This window comes from Vipera ursinii, assembly GCF_947247035.1.
Source record: "Vipera ursinii genome assembly, chromosome: 3".
Lineage (NCBI taxonomy): Eukaryota > Metazoa > Chordata > Lepidosauria > Squamata > Viperidae > Vipera > Vipera ursinii.
In genome coordinates, this window is record NC_139516.1 from 179379899 (window position 1) to 179401797 (window position 21899).

Here is a 21899-nt window from a genome sequence, read left to right on the forward strand (position 1 = left end):
TGCAATTCATGTGAAGTCCTATCAATGTAACCTTGACTTCCTTCTGAATAAACATATTATGCATAGGCTAAGAAAATGTTCTCTGCATGTTGCCATATGACATAGAGATACTATGATTTACTCTGAAGTCCTATGCACAGTGACTCTGATTGAGTCCTGTGAGTTTATTTTATAGTTTATTTTATTTGTGCTAATGCCTGAAACCTAAGTATGGTTGGACCAAACTAGTACTTAGATGGGAGACCTCCAAGAACTCACAAGGCTGTAGGTAGAGAAATATCGTAGAAGAGAGGAATGGAAAACCATTTGCATGTTGTATGGATAAGAAAAAATAGAGACACATAGTCATCAAGAGTTTAGTTTGTGTCAAGGAAAACTTTACCTTTATTATTTTTCATATAAACTAAATAGGTTTGACCCTATTTATTTAACCCTAACCCCTTATACTATAAATTCACATGAAGCATGTGAGAACAAAATATGGACTGCATTTTCCCAAATGCTTTGTTCAAATCCAACATTATCATTTAAAAATGAATATCATCTGTCTATTGTAGAAAGCTGAATATCCTCCAAATCCTATAGTTGTCAAAATAATCAAAGTAAAGCAAGAAAGAAAAGGAAAGGAAACTCCTCTTAACAAATATCAAACTCATTTTAAGGAGATAAAACATTCGCTGTATGCCATAGGTGCTATATATTTTTCTATATAGGCACATATGAAAATTGTATAACAATCAATGGAGCTTACTTCAAGTATGTGTACATAGTACTGTGAATTAATTACCTTTCAATAAAGTTAACAGCACTAACAAACAAGAGTCAGAATCTTAAAATGCATGCTAGCAATTTTGCATTCATCTTGGCTACACAAACCTGCAGTGGTCTGTGTATTAACATTTAACAACCAGTCTGCAGTGTTGAGCAGAGTCATGTCACCTAAAGGAAAATTGCAAAGAAAATAAAATGCTAGTAGTTTTTCCATATATATTACAGAATCACATCTATACAATATCCATCAGAAAAGTTTTACTTCTTTTAAATTGGTATGGCATGTTAAGCTCTGTTCCTTCTCTCAATTACTTGGAATTGTTGCATTAAAATTATAACTTAACATCCTGATAGGTTTCTTTAGATAGGTTTGTGGATTTTATTAGTTAAAGTTGTTAACTCCAGAATATAATAGTTATCATTATACTTATACTTGCAGCATATACAATATATACAAAATCAAAAGATTTTTTTTAAAGTAGCGCCCCCTCTCCCATTTAGATGTCCTTCTATGTATCTCCAAGTAATTTTTAATTAAAACTGAGAGCAAAGATGATTGGGAGACGGAGGATGACAATGGTCAGTGGAGGGGTATCTCTCACTTAAAGGAATGCAGTATATGTACAAGTAAAACAAAAACTTTTTTTCTTTTAATATAGTAAACTTTCTTATAAAAAGGTTAAATTTTCCTATTACCTTGTTCAAATATTTCAAAGGAAATTGTTAATTTGTTCTACACAGCACATTGTATGTGTAGTTTCCCTAAAATATTGCTATGTTAAGATTCTTATTCAATGCATATTGGAAAGCTAGCAAGCTCTTTACAATTGCATCTCCTATGGCACCATGTGTTTATGCATTCTAACCCTATTAAATTACAATTTTGCACATTTTCATACTAAATTATCTTTTTAAATATATACCTAAACTGAGATAGCAACAGAGTAGTCCATATTACTTTCTTTATATATCACAATATTTCATTCAGTGGCAAATTAACCAGGTAAATGTACATGCATGATTAAACAAATCCTGAAAAGTTACCAACAGCAAGCTTCAAACATCTATAAACTACTAATTATAACTGGTGTCTAGCACCACCTTATATTCATTAAAAATGTACACAGTAGCAGAATTTATCTAGTTAAGCATTCTTGAATATCTACTAGAGAAGTCTGGTTTCCAAGATGCTAAACCTGAAAGTCATGATAGTAACTTTCAGATACCAAAACAAAGCTGCTGCTTAAAATCAGCAAACAAACAAACAGCTAGATGAAAAAGTTGGTTATCACTAGCCTTTATGCAGAAGACTGGAGAAGGATTCCAGCATACGTTCACCACTTTCATTCAAATAGTAAAGCCAAAATGTAATAAGTAAGGCCTAATATAAAATTTCATATTAAGTTTGCAAAGTATATACAATCAGGAACTAACCTTCTGTGCCATTGGGTGTCATGGAATTATTATTTAGGTGAGAATTATCAAGTTTTGGACCATTAGGAGACTCACTGCCAGCACTCAGACAGCTATGCGGGCTGGCTAAATCCTGCATTTCCATAGGCCTAAAAAAATAAATAATTTTAACTATAGATACACAATTCAAGACTTCACATACTATAGCTACAATTAATTTTTCTACCTCAAATACACAATCATTTCTGTAAGTGGAAATCTACATATATTCATAGGTTTGGAAAGTCTGTAAGAAATAAAATCCAATAGAACTTATTCCCAGGTAAGGAGTTTTGCACCTTTCCATACATAATTCATTAGTGTCTAATGAGAACCTTAACATAGCAAAAACATGTTTCTTCTTATAATATATCCATTATTTGTATAAATTATGTGTCAGAGGCAATAACAGTACATTAAAAAGTGAGTACCCAAAGCAATACATTAACACTGCTTGCTTGTATATAATTTACCAACCAATTACAATTTAATGGGCCTCCAAACCAAAGAAAACACTTGAAGCAATAGTTGAACCTAGTGTCTACTGACAAGGAATGAGATATTCCTGATGTATGTGTTTACTCTAGCAAACTACTTAATTGTTCCTCTGTTTCCATTGAAACAAATGCAGCATTAAAATATTATGTCTGTTCTCATGTTTGCTTTGTGGATTACATAAAGTGTGCCCCACTGAAAAGGGATAAGGCCAATGCACAATGAATGGTTCTAGCATTAATATATCTTAGCACTTTGCGGTACTGTCGTTTAAATAACATAAAAATTGAGCTAAATAAAAAATTGCTAATATTTTGTCCTTTAATTATGCTTTAGTTTAAATGCTAGCATTCTTACACATAGCAGTTTTTATAATAAATTTCCATTTGTGCTTTTAAAAACATAATCGTATAATATATATAAGATTAGTCAAGGCAACAGTCAACATATATTCTAAAATAAAAATGATTTTTGAATAAAAATAGTTCTAGAATAGTTTATTCATTTTTGCAATATGAAACATCATTGGAATCAATTCTAGACTTTCCAAAATGCTAATAAACCTGGTTTGGATTTTCAGTTTTGTTTGAAGAGGTTTTTTTGTAAAATACTATCTGAAATTATACTTACAGGTAGATAAAGTTCAATAGTGCAACTGAACTGAATCTTTCTAGACTTACCTCATATTCTGTCAAACGCATGCAAAGAAGCATAGTTTTCAAAATTTATTCTGATGTATTTAGTTTTCAACACTGTATTTGTTTTCTTGTAATAAATTCTTTTGACAATGGTGCTGTTTATCAAATTTATATTTAAAAATGCACTAATTTTCCAACTTATATACAAGGCTCTGTGCCACTGGGATTAAAACATTCCAACCAGCAGATAAGTATTTTTTTTAAATAATCATTTCAGAATATTTAAAGTATTTTCCAAAGAAAACATTTCTCCAGTTTAAAATTTAGAAACAAAGCTCATTCATATATTTGTCACTTGAAGTAAACAGCACAACCTCATTCTAAGCTTTTCTTTCCATAGAGAAGTGACTTTCACTTTAACCTTACCTGCGAAAGGATGAAGCAGCAACATCTGAACTGACTTGGGATTTTTACACCTGCAAACCAGGGACACAAACAGAAACCTATGTTATCCTATGTTCATGTCAGGTCTTAATCTAACTAAACAAAGAAATCTTCCTGGGGATCGTAATGCTGTTTTTTAGTCTAAAGAGGAGGGGGACAGCACTTCGGTGAAAGACATATTGTCTTTAAATTGAAGCCTCAACTGTTGTTTCCTCCAGCAGGACTATCCCCCTCCTGCCCATGTCATGGGGAAGGCAGCCAAATGACGGGATAGTGATTCATCACTTGTCTATGACAGCTGCACACTGCATTACCCCTCCCCCAATCAACATGTAAAGCTGTCTTCCTAGAGTAGTTTAGGAAGAAGTGCCTAGGTAAGGAAGCTATTAACAGAGCAAGCAATTTTAAGGGAAGACGCTCTAACACTCCAACACCCTCTAAAGATCTTTCAGCCAGCTTTTATTATCACTAGCTGAAATATATCTCCCTCCCACTCTTTAACTCTTTACAGTCTTTTATGCCTATCAGGTTAATTTTTATCTTTTCACACAATTTATGTTTTAAAATTCAGATTCCAGAAAGTTTTAAAAGATTTCAGGTCAGTGCTAAGCATGTAAAATACAGCTAAGTTATATTTCTATAAATCATCTGCGAAGTTTCTTCATGTCTAACTGGCCCAGAGATTCTACAGCCTTCGATCTGTGCCCTCCTCCTCCAATTAAGCTAAAAATAACCATACATGCCTCAGAAAAAAGGAACTTTATGCAGTCTTTTAAAATATGGATCCCACATATAAAAAATGGTATTGCTAAATAAACAACTTATGTTCTAAATGAGTATCATCCTTCAAGACAATTAACTTTTTCTAAAAATATCAGAATCTTTTCAGACTTCGATAAAGTAAGAGTAGCTTTTAAATTTGGAAATAACCTGAAAATAATCTGTATTTAAGAGCAGACTTGACAGAAAAATTGTTTCTAAAGAACAGGTGATATATCTTAGGTGAAGATCCGCTGCTAGTTTGAAAGTACAAACAAAACTTCTCCAACTATGGCATATATTATCTTTAAAAAAATCTGAATCTAGAATTTCACCCAACCTTAACTGACATTTCCTAGATGATCACAGAACAAAGACAAGAGAGATGAGGCATTTTAAGTGCCATAAAAGTCATCTAAGCAAATCTCACTTATGTGTTTGTAGTTTTTGTTATTTTTAATCTTAGAATTACTACTTTAGAAAGCACACACCAATCCTATAAGCAGCCAGACAACATATAACGTTACACTTAAGGGCAAAAAGCATGCTGTTACAGAGCTAGAACAACTACAATTTTTTTCTAGTTCTGTTTTAAAATGCCGCATAAAAAGAGACCATAAAAAGCTAATTCAAACTATCAAATGTGTGTTTGCAACAGCTAAACCTTATTCTTTCAAGATTTTTATCAAGATTTTTTTAAAAGACCTGTTAAATGGAAACTTTTTACTCTAGCACTCAAACCTGTGCTGTAATGCCTTTAGGATATGTTCTCTTATGCCTCTTGAATACACTTTGAATAAATTATAGGTGGGAAAATAACATACGGTACTTAAGAATACAGATATTTTAGTATTTTAAATTAACTGCTATAATATATATTTTATATTATTTGTATAATATTTAATATATAGAATATAATGTGCAAATCATGTACAATAATACAAAATCTGTCTTTTGTAAGCTAAAATTATATATGATACCATATATAATACAAATATTTGCATATCTTTCATTATAGAAGCTGTGAGAGTTCATTTGCAAGATCTTCATACTTCAGTTGCAATCCTTTTCCTATGAAGGATTATTTAAAGCATGTGTTATACATTATACTATTTAAAAATAATTCTTTAATCAAAATAACTTTAAAACTACTAATCTCCTATTAGATTGGTCAAATGAATCCATAGTGGTACAGGAAAAATAAATCTACTCTCAAGAATGCAAATGCAAGCAACAATTAAACACAGATGTTGGTGACCTTATTATAATTTACAAAATACTATACTTCATATGTTTTTGGAGGACTATGGGGGATGTAAAATTATTCTGTAGTGAGTAATTGCAGTATGACCAATTTGTAGAGAACAACATGTGGATGAATGACACTTATTAGTACTTTAATTAATACACATTTACTGTAGCTTAAAATTTTACTCAGAAATTGTAGGTGTTCAAAATCATAGTTTTACTAGATAAATTATTCCATAGATCAGAAGCTCGCAGCAATAATTAGAATCAACTAAAGAATGGCTGCACTAAAATGGAAGATAGTGCAATATGCAATATTATTGCAATATGCAAAAATCTCATTGTGAAATCAGACCAACCAGTTTTGAAAAAGCAAAATCTGGAACTTCTTTGTCATATAAGTAATCACTACATGATCATGATTCAATAACTGAATATAAGTTAATTAAATGCAAAACTGCTTTTTAATTCTCCCTAAAAACATGATGAAATGTTTAACTTCATTTAGAAAAATTACAATGACATTTAGGATGGTAATAATAGACTTATGTAGCTCTGTAAAGTTTACTTGTGAGCAGGCCTGCATAAAAGTGCACTGTTAAATATCTTCACAAATAATACCAAATTGTGACCAACTTATAAAATCTTTTCAGTTGGTCTTTTTTCTAATTAACTTCATAATTCTTCACAGATGTAGGTTTTGTTGATATTCAATTTGTCTCTCTCATTTTGTTAAACCTCACATAGTACTCCAACAATCCAATGAATAGCCACATTAAATCTGTTAATACCATGCTCTTCAACCCCAGAAATTATTTCCAGAAGGCAAACTTGCTTTAAGAGTTCATCAAACAGAACTTAAGGTACACATTTTATCACATTTCCCTACCACAGAGCTCAAGATGCAGAAGAAAATTCATGACTTTTGCACTGTTTATTATACTTTGGTAAATTACAAATCAAAAGCATCTGACAGAAAATCATGTATGAAGCCAGAAACTTAATAATGTTCCGTGAAAAGTAAACTGTAAATGGGAAGGGTTTCTAAATCTCAGCAGCACAGAATAAGTAGTGAAGATACTTGTCTAAATGATTGGTTTTCCAGACTTTTAAAAATTGCTAGAAGCAATCCTTATAAAAAGGAATTTATAAAACATTTCTTCTAACCAAAAGGAATTTCTTTGAAGTAAAAGTTCATATTTGAATTAATAAATTATATTCACCCAGTTATAATTTAAACGCCCAAAGAGTTCTTTAGTTACTTTTTTCAAAACACCCCCCCTTTTAAAAAACCAAAAACCAAAAAACTTACAAGAGTCACAAATGTTGCCAGTCTCAAACATGGAGTTAGTTAAAAATTACTTTGCAATGCATGTATCAAAAGTGCACAAATTGTTAAAACTGGTTTTAAATAGCATTGTATCTTCACTCAACTGTTATTGGCATTACTAATGAAATATATTGACATATGACTCAAATATAAAAATTGAAGACTAGATCTTCTGAAATAGACATGGAAGTCAAAATAAAATATTTTGATTTGTACAGAATGGACTTTTCTTTTGATAAATGTATATATGATCTCTGCTCTTGAATCAGGGATCTTTTTTAATTCTATGAATAATCCCCAAAACATCAAACAAGACATTCCTCCATTTTTCTCTACCATTTGGAATCATGTATTTCCCAACTGTGTTCATGAAAAATCAAACAATGGCTTCTTTTCTAAATCTGTCATTGTGCAGGGATTCCTAAGACTGATGATTTTAAGGGAGTACTGCAACCCAAATACCAAGATTTGATAACACGTATTTTGTTATAAACAAACACTGGGACACGGATTAACATATACTATAATTCCTTCAGAAAAACATGAAAAAAAACCTGAGCAGTGTTAAGATGCATACTATAGAGTATGTTTTAAAGAAAAATACAAGTATAAATAAAAATATCCTAATTTCTAAAAAAAACTATTCTTAAAATGGTTAATTTTTCTTTTGCAGAAAAATATTTTTAATTGGTTTAAATAGTGAAACTGAATTCAGATTTTATCATTTTCTTGTAAAATGCACTTAAATTTGTTATCTGAGGCTAATTTAACATGATTATGGTTTTGGGTATTTTAAACATCTAGTGGCATTTATAAAATTGGTCAAAATGAAACTTACTTTTTTATGAATGATGAAAGTCAGAAGCTTCAAGTAAATACAGTACTGTATTAATGCTAGTTACTTGTAAGCATTTAGTTTTCAGAAATACCAAAATTTTACATTATACTTATGCCAGGTAGCTTGATAAAGTCCTCCTTTAATGCTCAGCAATTTTTCCAGGATTTCCTCCTTCAGAGTAAGCTGTCAAGATTTCTACCACACATCCTTCCTCCAAATTTATTTTCTTTCCTTCTGAATTGTCTTTCACCAATTCAAGGATCTTTTTTAAATCACTCATCACTGGGTTATTTATTTTCAGTGACCCGCGAACACTTGAGAAAACTAAACAGTCATATCAAGCAAATTTAACACAATAAATACTTTAGAAGCACAGAACATCTAACTTGAAAGACGTCTACATAAAGAAGCTGAGCCAAAATGTACTGGAAAAAAATGTGACGTATATTAGGCATTAATAGAGATGGGTGGGGGGGGGAGAAAGAAACGTGCATGTGGTACCTCAGTGGCTAAGATCACTTAGTTGCTTGGAAAACTTGTTTTTTTGCAACATAGGGCATTCTTGCGGGTAACTTCCTTATAAAGCTTCAGTCGGGCCAAAAAAAAAAAGTGTATGTGTTTGGGGGCTTTTCTCACCGCTTTACAAGAAGGGACAGTTGTTGTCAAATCCATGCAGTTTTCGAAACAGACAGGTTTGTACTTACAGCGAACGGCTTTGCAGCATCCACCAGGGTTAGGGACTCCCTTCACGTGAACCAACCAGTGTTGCTCACATCGTTTTATTCTTAAAAGCTCAACAACAGCCTGTCTTGGTTGAAAAACAACAAACCAGTAAGCCCCGACCCACTCCAAGCGCAGCCTAGAAGCGCCGCTGGCTCTGGAGGACAATTTCGCGTTTAGGGCGAGGAGCGGGCGAGGGTGACTTCTGCTGTTGCTGCCGCCGCCGCGGGCTGTGCTTGCCAAGCGTCTGTGTGAGGCAGAGGAGAGAGGGAGAGAGGGAGGTGGCGGCGGCGGCGGGAGGGGCGGGCAGGGGGAGCCTTTGGGTCTCCAGAGCGAAATTGAAAACAGCCAACAAGGACTTTCCCAGGAAGGCTTAAAGTCGGAAGTGGCACTGAGGGGTCCGTCTGCAGCAGCACCCAGTTCCCAAATCGGCGCGCGCCTTAAGTTCCCGCTCAAATCCTCTCTCGGCAAACCAAGGCGCTCGCTCGCTCGCTCTACGGCTCTCCGCAAACGCGGCCGGAGACGGTCGCTGAAGAACAGACAAAGGAACAGCCTGAGTCTCGTCGCGCTCACTCGTTGCTTCTAGGTTGGCCCAGGCTTGGAGGTCTGCCCCAATCTAGCCCGAAGGCTTTTCCGCCTTCTTCTTCCCCCCACCCCCACCCGCACACCACACACCCCTCCTGCGACTCGTCCCCTTTTGTTTATTCCTAATGCAAACCACAGCTAGTCTCTTTGCCCTTGTTGGTTTGAAAATGCGAACAATCGAAGTTAGCCTTGGGCTGACTCGTCGGAGGCCACCTTTGCTGGCAAGCAATTTTAGTATGCAAATGAAGGATCCCGAGGCATGTGCACAAACAGCTGTGGAAGGGGGGGTGGGTGGGAGAGATGCAGCTGAGCGCGCCCTGTCAAGAAGCGGGCCGGCGGGCTGGCTTTCTGCCGCGGAGGCACCGGCAGAACCGAGCCGCGTAGAGCTTCGCAGAGGAGGCGGCACGGAAAAGCCTCCTTTGCACCTTCCAAGCGGGCTAGCCCGGCGTCGGGCTCCTTAGCCGAGAGCAGAGCTGGGGGATGGTATAGTGTGGATGGACTTAAAGCCTTGGCCCGATCCCCAAGGCAGGCAGCCGGAACGGCGTTCACGGCACTCTGGAGATCTGCTTAGGTACAGCTAAAGAGGGCGATCCAGCAAGACGAGCAGGCAACTCTTGCGTCTGCACTTGTTTGGATGTGTATCGGATTGGTTCCTGGTTGTTCCTTAAAGAGGCAAAAATACGAAAGAGAACAGGAAGGCTAAATGCTAAACCCCCTAGCCCGTGCCAACCTCCAGCAATTTGACAGAATAACCACGAACCTTTTCAACTGTTAATAATGCAGGGTTAAAAACGATGGTGGGCAAAATGTATTATTTAAATACACTTCTACTTGGATTCAATGTTTCTTTTTTTTGAGAGGGTGGGAGTAATTCTGCATTATCCTTATTTCTAGTCACGTTTTGCACAATGACTAATATTATTTTATATAGTTTCCTTGGCGTATGTTAAACATTAACATTGAATGCGAATACTTTAGAAACAATTTTTAAAGCTAATTCTTAGATAAGACAATTATCTAAAATCCAGTTAACTAATATATGTTATTTTGAGCTATTTTAACCAATCTCAGAATACAGACTCATTACTAAATTAATACTGGTCCAATTCCAATACAAACGATGTACTATCAAAGAGAAAAAGATTGTTAAAACATGTTAAAATACCTGTGAAAACTGTTTTTGAATGAAGGTTATAGTTTTGCCTGAATGTATTGTTACATGAAGTAATATGAGTACCCAGTTGAATACTGGAATACTGTACAAAGGTAGCTTCAAATAATGTTTGTTATAAATAAAAGCTTATAACCTCAACATACTTTACAAAAATATTGTGCAATATCCAGTTTACACATTTTCAGAAAAAAATACATCGGGTAAACTTTCCACTAGGCAAGGAAATTGTGCCATGACAGCCTTGAGCAGAACTCTGGTTGCTTAGTGAAGGCAAAAAAAAGTGATAGACACCTTCCATATATGGAAGGTTAAGGTTAAAATCCACATATGTCTGTTAGGTCTGCTTCTGTAGCATGGCACATATGTTCACAGATATCCCCTCTTTCTTTTAATTCTTAAATATGTTTAAAGTGGAATTTGTAATGTTATATTAAACTGCATTGGCAATAAATTCATATGCAATATTTTAATTTCACTGAAATACTTTACTAAGGTAAAATACTTTTAGGATGACAGAGAATGCTCTTTATTTTGGGAGTTCTTTTCATAAGCAATTTATTTAATTTGTAGTAATATATACAATAATGTCTTATTTCTCAAGCATATGGTTAATACAAAAGTGGTTTTATGTTTATTTTGAAACACATATAATTATTTTTTCCCCAAAAGGCAAGAAAGGAGAATATGAGGCATTATGGCAAACACTAGACTCATGCTAACCACACTTTCTAACAGTGCAGACCTATTCTGGCCAATTCAGTTTACTGAAGAGTTATGCTCAAGAAAGTTGAGTATAAGATTGAAACCAATTCCTATTTAGAAAATATTTTAAAATGTTATTTTACCAATGAAAATACAATATTAGATATTTTGCATTTTTCAGTGTTACAAATCAATGGTAATGATAAATTCAACCTGAATTTATCTATGTTTAAATAATGTCTATTCATATATATTTACAATAATTAACATATAAGCTACCTCAAATAAGACAGGTGTATATGGATCTGGGATCTGCTTTTGATTTGCATTATTTAGTAAAACGATGTATACTTACTATATACTAAATAGAGCTACCGGTAACATGCTGCTAAGCAATTATATGTCTGTGCTAGCAAATATTTAACAGAGTGTTAAACTTGGTAGTGGCATTAGAAAATGTGTTTTATACCAACATTTGTTTTAATACAGTGCTTTTCAGCAGTTAGCCACCTACAATATTATTACCTGGAGGGAATAGAATTTTAAATACTTGATTTTATCTTGTCTTCTTTATAGTAGATGAAGTTCTTGCACTTAGTGACTTTTTATAACTTGACTGTGTATTCTTTTGTGGGAGGAGTGTTAACTATTACTTATCATTGATTCCTCCTCTTTGTCATTGAACATCCAATCCACACTCTCAGATTATAGTACTTATGCATAACATATCTGGTAGCAAATTCTACTGAAATCAATGGGGGTGATTTAATGTATTTAAAATAAGGGTATCATACTTCAGTGAACTTCTTTGACCATTAAAACAGTTGAACCAGACTTTAAGTGTTTTAGTTTATGAAGTGAACTTGCATAGGCCCACTGTAGTTATTCTGAATATGTTTAAAGAGTTGCTTTCTCCCAAGAAAAAGGCAGAATGCCATAAAATAACAGTAAAGGGTAAGTTTTACTTGTTTTCAAGAATGGTATATTTCCATTCAAACATCTTTTTGGAATACACAAATCAGCAAGCATCACTAAGATACTGTGCAAGAAAATGCTATTAAAAATTCAGAAGTCTTTTTATGCTGCTGGACTAAAGCAAATGATTTTTGTTTGCTAGTACTGTAAATATCAGAAGGGGACAATTCAGCCTGGTCTCTAGGGTGACTTCTGGAGATAAAGAGAGAATGGTCTGTTTGGTATTTTTGCCAATCTGCTTATGGAGTATTGGGATATAGATTACTCCCTATGATGTCCAAAGCCAAACAATCTGGAATCTCTTACATTTCAAATATTGAAACAAAGGGCAAAACATGGTTAGCATAAGGCAATTTCAGATAATATCTTGCTATCTTTGATTTTTTAAAATAGCAATTTACTTCATAAGCAGCTTTATTTAATACTGAATGGGAATCATTTGCTGGGATGCAGATGTTGCACTAGCAATACTGTACATACATGGAAATATAAAGTTACAATATTTACTTTGTGAACACACAAAGAATATTAGAAGAAGTATTAAGAAAGTATTCTTTTTTCTCCCCTTAAAATGTAAGTTCAGATGAAAAGTAGTTTAGGCACATTCAAGCATTCTCAGTACTGTATTCAATGAAATACTTTTGAACAGCTGTCCCTAGTGATGTGTCACAAAACTGCTTCTGAAATACTGTGAAGTTTCAAAATGTGATGCTTCTGTTTGCGAATTTGCACAGGATATATATGGAACTGACATACTGCCAATACGCCCAAGAAGATGTGGTACTTGGGAGTTTTGATAAAAATGTATATCAGACCAAAATCTGAAGATAATGATTAAGAAAATTATTTTAATTTCAATGTTATTTCAGTTCTGTTGGATCCTAAAGTTACCTATATTGATCCAACAATTCATTTTGCATTCTATCAGAAATACACACATATAAACACATTTATTTTTAAAAGCTTAATTGCTTCAGGTGGTAGTTTAAAAGTAAATGAATGCCTTGAGTTAACAAGTAGACAAAATTAAGGAAGGACAAATCTGCCATTTCTCTTTTCTACCTTTTAAAAATCTCACTTCCAATTACTACAGTTATGAAGAAACGTATAAATTTCAGGAGGGTGTTATTCAGAACGCTCAATTTGAATGATATTAACCATATATTCTGATCAAATTCAACAGATATTATTGTTAACCACATCAGCTGTTGTAAAAATAGTGGCATTGAAATAATGTATCTGAACCCCAAATTTTAAGGATAAATAAGAGTATTTTCTTTCATTCCCACTAGATTTTATTGAACTCTCAAGCTCTTTCCACTGTTTTTAATGCAAATAATAAAAATAATTTAATAAATGTTTATCAAGAAAAAAATGCACCAATCCCAAATCTTATTCATATCTTTGCAGAGTGAACTTTCAGATCCATCCCAAGACCACAAATCCTTATTTCATGGCTTGTTATAATTACTATAGTTAGGAATCAGGAGGCAAATTCTTTATATAAATTGATTGATTGATTAGTTATATATTTTCTTTCTTTCTCTTCAAACTACTTTCAAAATGGCTTGCTTTCTGAAGAACATTCAATCAAGAAAAAAATATTAGTGACAAGCCACCAACAAACTTACTCAACATAAATTTGATAGGATGGATCCATATATATCATTCAGATCTCATTCCTGACACTTTTTAAACATCCAAACTTCTCATACTTCTTTCTTACCTGCATTTACAGTTACTATTAGAATAAATTTGACAGCTGCAACTTCTTTGCTTGTCTTAAGGAAAGGTTGATGAGATTGTATTTGTTTAATAAATGATTGTATTTTGCAGAGATAAAAAGTGCCTACATTATCTTGAATTATATTTTCTTTAGACTTTTAAAACTGAGAAAGCTGCTACTTTTGTCTGTGTGATTCTATAACATCATGTTACATTAAAGTCAGATCCTATTGGAGTCATAGGCACTGTAAGAGTAATTCAATTTTATCTATCAAGAACTTTTAAAATATAAATATTTTCCAAAACAACATGTTTCAGTTACCCTAATATGCAGCAAATAGTAAAATATGATTTAGAACTTCTAGCTGTTGAAGTTAGTTTCTTTCTCATACATAATTCCTCTGTGGTTTAAAATATATGAAACTAGCAGTTTCTACATTTTATTGCCCAGAAGGTCAAGATAAAACAGTACAGGAACTTTATATGTTTTCTGCAAAACACTGTGCACAAAGATTTATAGAAAATTTTTAAAAATACGCTCTGAACTAAGAGAGAGAACAGTTAATATCATGGTCATTTGCTAGATAAATTGTCAATAATTCATTTTAATAAACCACTCAACACAGACAATTATAGTTTTTCATGTTTGATTATAATTATTATGAGTATATTTAATTGTATAACAACCAAACTACAATTATGAGATAGCAAGACCTTTCTATCTTCTGTATAAGTTGATGGACTTCTATGAAAAAGACAAAGATTAGCATCCATGTGATTAGAAAGTCCCAAAATCTTTTAAAATATCCAAAAGAAAAATAAAGACCAGATTTTATCTTTAAAAGGGTATGGTACAGTAGCTAGCAATGGATGATATCTTATGAAATCTAAGAACATTTAAAATAGATCTCAGCTATTGATTTCAGTGAGAAAGATAAAAGCAAGTGCTTAATTGTCATTGAAGCTAAAAAGAATTTTAAATCTTTAATTCCATTTACTATTTATTTATTAGATTTACATCCAACCTTTTTCTCTATGAGCTCAAGGCAATGCATAGAGTACTATTTCCTCCAGATTTTTTTTGTTACAATAGCAACCTTGCAAATGCATTTCTCAGTGATTTGGCAAAGAGTAATTGGCCCACGGCACCAAATAAGCTGCCATGGTTGAGCTGGATTTTTATGAGGCCTTCCCTTTCTTAGTTCAATGCCCTAATAATATTCATTGATTAATTATGTGCCATCAAGTAGTTTTTGAGTCCTAGCCACCATACAGATAGAATTTTTCTATGGCAATCTTTCCCTAATCTGTTCTTTCAGGCTTCCCAACAGTGTACTCATTGCCACTGTGACTGCTGGTTATTCTCTTCTTCTTCTCCTTTCTACCTTTCCCAGTAGTAGAGCCTTTCCAGGGAGCTAGGTCTTTGCATAACGTGTCTGAATATATACAGTATATTCATTCAAATGGGTTTCCAGTTATTTCAACAGGGTATCATCTCATACCTATTGTCTCCATCTGTATTTCTGCAGTGTGTTGTATAAAACATGAAATGTCCTTTGTTTTCTTTTTAAAACATTAAGGAAATTCCCATATTTTATTATCTGCAAGCATTGTAGCCACATAATATATGTGTGTGTTTTCTTCCTAGAATTTTCCTGCAAGTGCAGGATTCACTTATTTCAGCTAATCCATTGCTTGCAACAAGAATTGACCAATTGACCATGTTGCCCAAGCATGCCATTGTGGGCTGAGAGAGAGTGACAAGCCCAAAGTAAGCCAGGCGGCTTTCATACCTAAGATAGAACTCATGGTTTCCTGCTTTCTAGCCTGGTGAAACACTAGGCCAAACTGGCTCTCAGATTGCATCCATATAAATGCATCACAATAACTTTACCAAAAGTTTTGTTTTATAATTATTTTCTATTAGCTTTCTTTAGAGTACTGATCATTGGAAGCAATCCAGATCCAGCATTTACAATCTGAACTCTGTTTCTTATATTAATATCTATAGTACTTCACCATTAGGAATTTTACCACTGATTTTTCAGTGTAGCATAGATTACATTTGTTGTTAAGCATTTCTGTGACCTATGTAAAACAAAGAGTTCAAGTATAATTGTTCCATTCAAATCAATTGGAGAATCATTCATTAAAAATGTTTGGATTGGATTGAGCTTGTAATAGTGCTATCAAAAAAGAAATCAATTTCATAGACATACCTACCTATCATCTGTTAACATCAGTTAACTAACATGACTTGTTTTGATCCTTCAAACAATATATGAGATTTTGTGTTAGGTAGAAGTATCAGAGCTCCATTAGTCTGCCATAGATTGCACTCACCACTTTCAATCCAGGCAGGATAAGGCATTAGAATCAAAGTAGTAATGATAGATACAGAATTTCCTATTTTAGTTTTAGTAAGTACTTAAAGCCCAAGCAGTTATATTTGCAGAAGCAATGTGAGCAGGGAATCTAGCAGCTTCAAAGATTCTGCCCACCCCCTTCCTTTCAGGAGCATTTAGCTCCTTTTCTGCAGTCTCACAAATCGGAAAAAGAGTAACCTCTAAAGCTGTTTTAGACTGAAGGTCAGAATTCAAAGGACTGGTAACTTAATCCACAGAACTCTGTAATCACATTGCTATTGGAAACACACAAAAGAGCACCCGTATTCTAGATATTTTTAAGCAATGTCAATAACTATACAATCTGGACAGGCTTTTTTCAACATCATAAAGCTTAAAGTTTTTTTAGGCTGATAGTTGCAGGAAACCGAGTTGCTTCACGCTACTGAATTTGACTTTATACTCTGGAAGTTAAGAAAACCAAATTGTGTATAAGCTAATGAAAATAGCAGCTTTGGTTTGCTTATCTAATACCCAGAAGAGAGACACCTTTTTCAGACAAGATGCAAATAAAGTTTTAACTATTATTAGGCTTTAGATATTTTCAAGGTGCTAACAATTAAACATAGTAACAGTTAAACATATTTCTCATCTAATATAAAAACAGTTTCCAGATATCTGTGTTAAACCCAGTCAGGCAGGCCATATGTACTACATATAAAATTAAATAAAGTTTCACCATAAGTATAGAAAATGTTGGTTATCTTTTCATCAAACTTAATTCAGGAAACAGCATATAAATCTCAGGAAATATTATCTTCAGTATTCTATCATAAACAAATGAGACTTAATTTGAAAATCAGACACCATTGTATGGAACAGTGATTCCCTAAGATTTTTTGTTACTTTTAGGAAGAGAAGTCACTGAGAAGCAATAATCGCATGTTACTATCATGTCAAATTCTGCTGGCTCATTAATAGAACTCCAATTAGCTGAGGGCTAATCAGAAAGTCAATCATTTTTCTTTCTCTGCCAATCAGTGATGAAGTTGAGACTTGGTGGGTGAAAATATTACCAAAATGGTTTTTTATATGTACAATTTTAAATGTAAAACCTATTTAAGAATATTTTAGTAATTTTGTTTTACACAATAGGCTATTATTTATTTGAAAAGCTGAAGGATTAAATTTGCCCAGGTACTGTTACACTTGTGATGGATATTATGGCAACTAATTACAGAAATATGCCTCACTGACCACAGACCGATATAATAAGAATGTGGGGACTACAATATCATATAATACAGTTTCTTTATTGGCTAAGTGTGGTTGGACACACAAGGAATTTGCCTCCTAGAAAGATTATTACTAGGAAGATTTATTTGTTTGTTTGTATTCAGAATACCAGAATGAAACAATGAACTGATGGCAAGCTCCTATGTGTTTGGTGCTTTCCGCAAGATATAGAAAAGGACAAGACAGGCCAAAACTGGAAGTCAGCTGGGTTGAAGCACTGGAAGAAAATCAGCAGTTAAAGCCAGAGTTCAGCTGAAGGAGCACAAGTTGGCAGACCTACAGAAAGAAGAAAGGTGACCCAAAAAGAGAGAAAGAAACAGAATTGAGCTGAACATCTTGGCAGATCTTTGGCCCTGGAACATTAAGTAGCAATAAAAAGGAAGAAGGCCAGATTAAGAAGACCCCATGTCTTAAAAATGACACCAGATAGGACGGAGGAAGCATGTCTTCTCAGCTGCAGTGCCCACTCCCAGAACACCATTCCCCTTGAGATTTGTGGAATCTCGACCCTACTAAATATTCTGGAAATCCTTGGGTATGAGGGCTAGAGATTAGTTGATTCTGTCACTATGTCTCTACAGAAATAGAGCACAACAATGATGAAAACTGTCTTGAATGCAGTTTGGGTCAATATAAAAGGTGGGGGGGGAATGACATTGTCATAGGTGTATACTATAGGCCGCCCAACCAAACAGAGGAAATAGATGAACTTTTTGCTAGTCAGCTAACTAAGGTATGTAGGAAGCACATCACAATAGTAATGGGGGACTTTAACTACCCTGACACCAACTGGGAGACAAACTCTGCACCAAGTGGAAGATCAAACAAATTTCTGACAAACCTAGAAGACAACTTTGTCTCCCAAAAAGAAGAGAAGGGAACTAGGGGATTAGCCATATTGGACCTAATCCTCACTAACAGAGATGAAATGATAGAAGTGTTGAAGCCACAGGAACCTTGGGGGGAAGTGATCATACAATATTGGAATTCAACATTATGGAAGTCCAAGCAATAGAATACAGTCAAACGAGAATCTTGGACTTTAAGAGAGCTAATTTCAATAAACTTAGAGCTTGGGAATGATTCCATGGATGAGAATCCTCAAGGGGAAAACAACTCAAAAAGCTCGAAAAGAGAGATAATAAAAGCCCAGTCTAGCACAATACCAACAAAGAAGAAAAATAACAGCTCTCAAAAGAAACCAGCACTGCTGCATAAAGAACTCTCTGATAAATTGAAAGATAAAAAAGACAAGAATAAAAAGTTGAAAGTGGGTCACATATCTAAGGCAGAAAATCAGTGAATAGCCCAAGCCTGCAAAGATGAAGTGAGGAAAGCTAAACCTCAAAATGAACTAAGGCTTGCAACCAAAGTCAAAAATAACAAAAAAAGCTTCTTTCAACATTTAAAAAACAAGAAAAAAGTTAAGGAAATGATTGGTTCATTAGTGAGGGAAAGTGGCAAGAAGGTGACAAGCAACAGGGAGAAAGGAGAACTATTTAACTCATTTTTTTGCATCTGTCTTTACACAAAGGGAAAAAAACAGTCCAACCTATCAAAAATAGTACCATAAAAATAGATTAGAAACACAAGTTAAGATAGGCAAGAAAATGGTAAGTGAGCACCTGTCCAGCCTAGACAAGTTCAAATCACTAGGACCAGATGGATTATGCCCCAAGGTTCTCAAGGAACTGGCAGATGTGATCACAGAACCACTGAACTATATTTTTCAAAGATCCTGGAGCACTGGGGAACTACCAGAGGACTAGAAAAGAGCTGATGTACAGTAGTTCCCATCTTCAAAAAAGGGGAAAAAATAGATCCAGGAAACTACAGACCTATCAGCCTGATCTCAATACCTGGGAAGATTCTGAAAAACCTAATCAAACAATGAATCAGCGAACACCTAGAAGCAAACAAAGTCATTACTAAAAGCCAACATGGGCTTGTCAAAAACAGATCATGCCAGACAAATCTTACTGCATTCTTTGACCAAGTGACAAAATTAGTGGACCAGAGGAATGCTGTGGATATAATTTACTTGGACTTCAGTAAGGCATTTGATAAAGTAGATCACAAGCTACTACTTGATAAGATAGAAAAATGTGGGTTAGACAGCATCACCACCAGATGGATTCATAGCTGGCTGACTGGCCATACTCAGTGTGTGGTCCTCAATGGAACTGCATACACATGGAGGGAAGTGTGTAGTGGGGTGACCCAGGCTCTGTTCTAGGCCCAGTGCTCTTCAACATCTTCATCAACGTTTTGGACGATGGGATAGATGGGGAACTCATCAAATTTTCAGACGACACCAAACTGGCAAGAATAACCAATACTCCAGAAGATAGGCTTAAGATATAGGAGGATCTGAACAAACTGGAACACTGGGCGCTATCTAACAAAATGAAATTCAATGGTGAAAAAAATAAAGTTCTACATTTAGGCAAGAAAAACCAAATGTACAAGTATAGTATAGGTGGTACCTTGCTCAATAGTAGTAACTGAGATGGATCTCGGCATCCTAGTGGACAATCACTTAGATATGAGCCAGCAGTGTGCTGCAGCTGCCAAAAAAAGCCAACAAGTGTTAGGCTGCATTAACAGAGGGATAGAATCAAGATCACATGAAGTATTAATACCACTTTACAATGCCTTGGTAAGGCCACACTTGGAATACTGCATCCAATTTTGGTCACCACGATGTAAAAAATAGATGGTTTTCCATCTATTTAATCTGTCATCCAGCTGTTTTTCCTTATATTCTGCTTTTGTTTCTGTTATTTTTATAATGCTTTCTGTTTTCACAGCTGGGTAGCGTATCACTGGGACTGCCCATGTATTAATGGCTTTAATTATGTTTCCAGCATTCAGCTTTGATTTTAATATTTTGCGGACTCTCCTGATGTATTCCTTTTGCGTTGACTCTTTGACTTTTCCATTCAAGATATTATCTGCTTTTAATATGCCTAGGGATTAGTCATCCTTTGCTAGTGCTTTCACAATATTTCCATTTCCCAGTTCTATTCCTTCTATTTTTCCCATTTTTCCTCGTTGCATGGATAATATAGCACATTTTCCAAGTCCAAAGTTCATTCTGATGTTGTTGCTAAACAGTTGAACTGTGCTGAGTATTGATTCAAGTTCAGTGTGGCTTTTTGCATACAGTTTTAAATCATCCATGTATAGTAGATAGTTTATCTTGCCATGCTGGCTTGAGATGTGGTATCCCAGTTTTGTGTTTTGTAAGATTATTCTCAATGGAATTAATGCGATATTGAACAGTAGTGGTGAAATTGAGTCCCCTTGGAAAATTCCTTGTCTGATGTTGATTTCACCAATGTTCTCCCCATTTGCTGTTAGGACTGTTTTCTATTTTTCCATATTTGCTTCATTATCAAGTATGATTGACCAGCTGTTAACCATTCTTCACTTGTGGCATTTTGAAGCATTTCATCAAACTGAGTGGCCATGCGGCGATGGAAGCTGGTGAGGTGTTTCAACCAGTATCCATGCAGCTCATTCAGGCTAGGTACACTCCAGTTCTTGAACTTCTTTACTTGTTTTGTAACCATATTGATGGTTATTACAATATTCACCATTTTGTTTTGTGTTGCTTGTTTTGGAATATCTATTATTATTATTGTTGTTATCATTATCATTATTATTATAATAAAACTTTTATTCATTAAACATGAAGCTCAGTCAACTGAACACTCAAATTGACTGGCACTAATGGTTGACATGGGTTGCTGCCAGCATCCTAGGTATCAACCAGGTATCTCCTTAAAATGTAAGATGTTCTGACTAGCGCAGTTTTTTGTAGCTTTGCTGGAGTTATTGCCAGAAGCTGCAATTTCTTGATGTATTTTGCAAAGTTTTTGGACATAGTTCCCAGTGCCCCGATGACAATGGGTATCACTGTTACACGTTTCATCCATAATAGCGCAGTTGGCCAGGTTGCGGTATTTTGTAATTTTTTTCAGTTCTTTTTCTATGACTCTCGCATCTCCTGGTACAGCAATATCAATCAACTGTACACTTCGGTTCTCTACGACTGCTATATCTGGCGTGTTGTGTTCCAAATGGCGATCAGTCTGTATTCAGAAGTCCCACAACATCTTCACCCTCTCATTCTCGACAACTTTTTCCACTCTATGTTCCCATGACTTTTCAGAGAGAGGCAAATCGTATTTTTTACACAATGCCCAGTGGATTAGTTTAGCAACTCAGTCATGTCTAGCTTTGTAATCAGTTTGCACGATTTTGTTGCACTCACATATTAAATGTGAAACAGTTTCAACTTTGTCATTGCAAATTTTCATCATCATCATCATCATCATCATCATCATCATCATCATCATATCTTTCTTATGACCTTAGTTGAATTTTTCCTGCCACT

General features: G+C 34.6%; 1 protein-coding gene across 1 annotated transcript in view; it reads right to left on the reverse strand.

Annotated features, from left to right (window-relative positions):
- Positions 1–8914, reverse strand: part of EYA1 (EYA transcriptional coactivator and phosphatase 1) — an 84404-nt gene extending 75490 nt beyond the window's left edge. Inside the window, exons 1-4 of the mRNA XM_083359380.1 lie at positions 8680–8914; positions 3783–3832; positions 2206–2333; positions 877–939 (exon numbers count right to left, since the gene is read on the reverse strand). Of these exons, the coding sequence (XP_083215506.1) occupies positions 877–939; positions 2206–2329 (187 nt within the window). The 5' untranslated portion in view covers positions 2330–2333; positions 3783–3832; positions 8680–8914. The remainder of the gene's footprint in view (positions 1–876; positions 940–2205; positions 2334–3782; positions 3833–8679) is intronic.
- Between the last annotated feature and the right edge of the window lie 12985 nt (positions 8915–21899).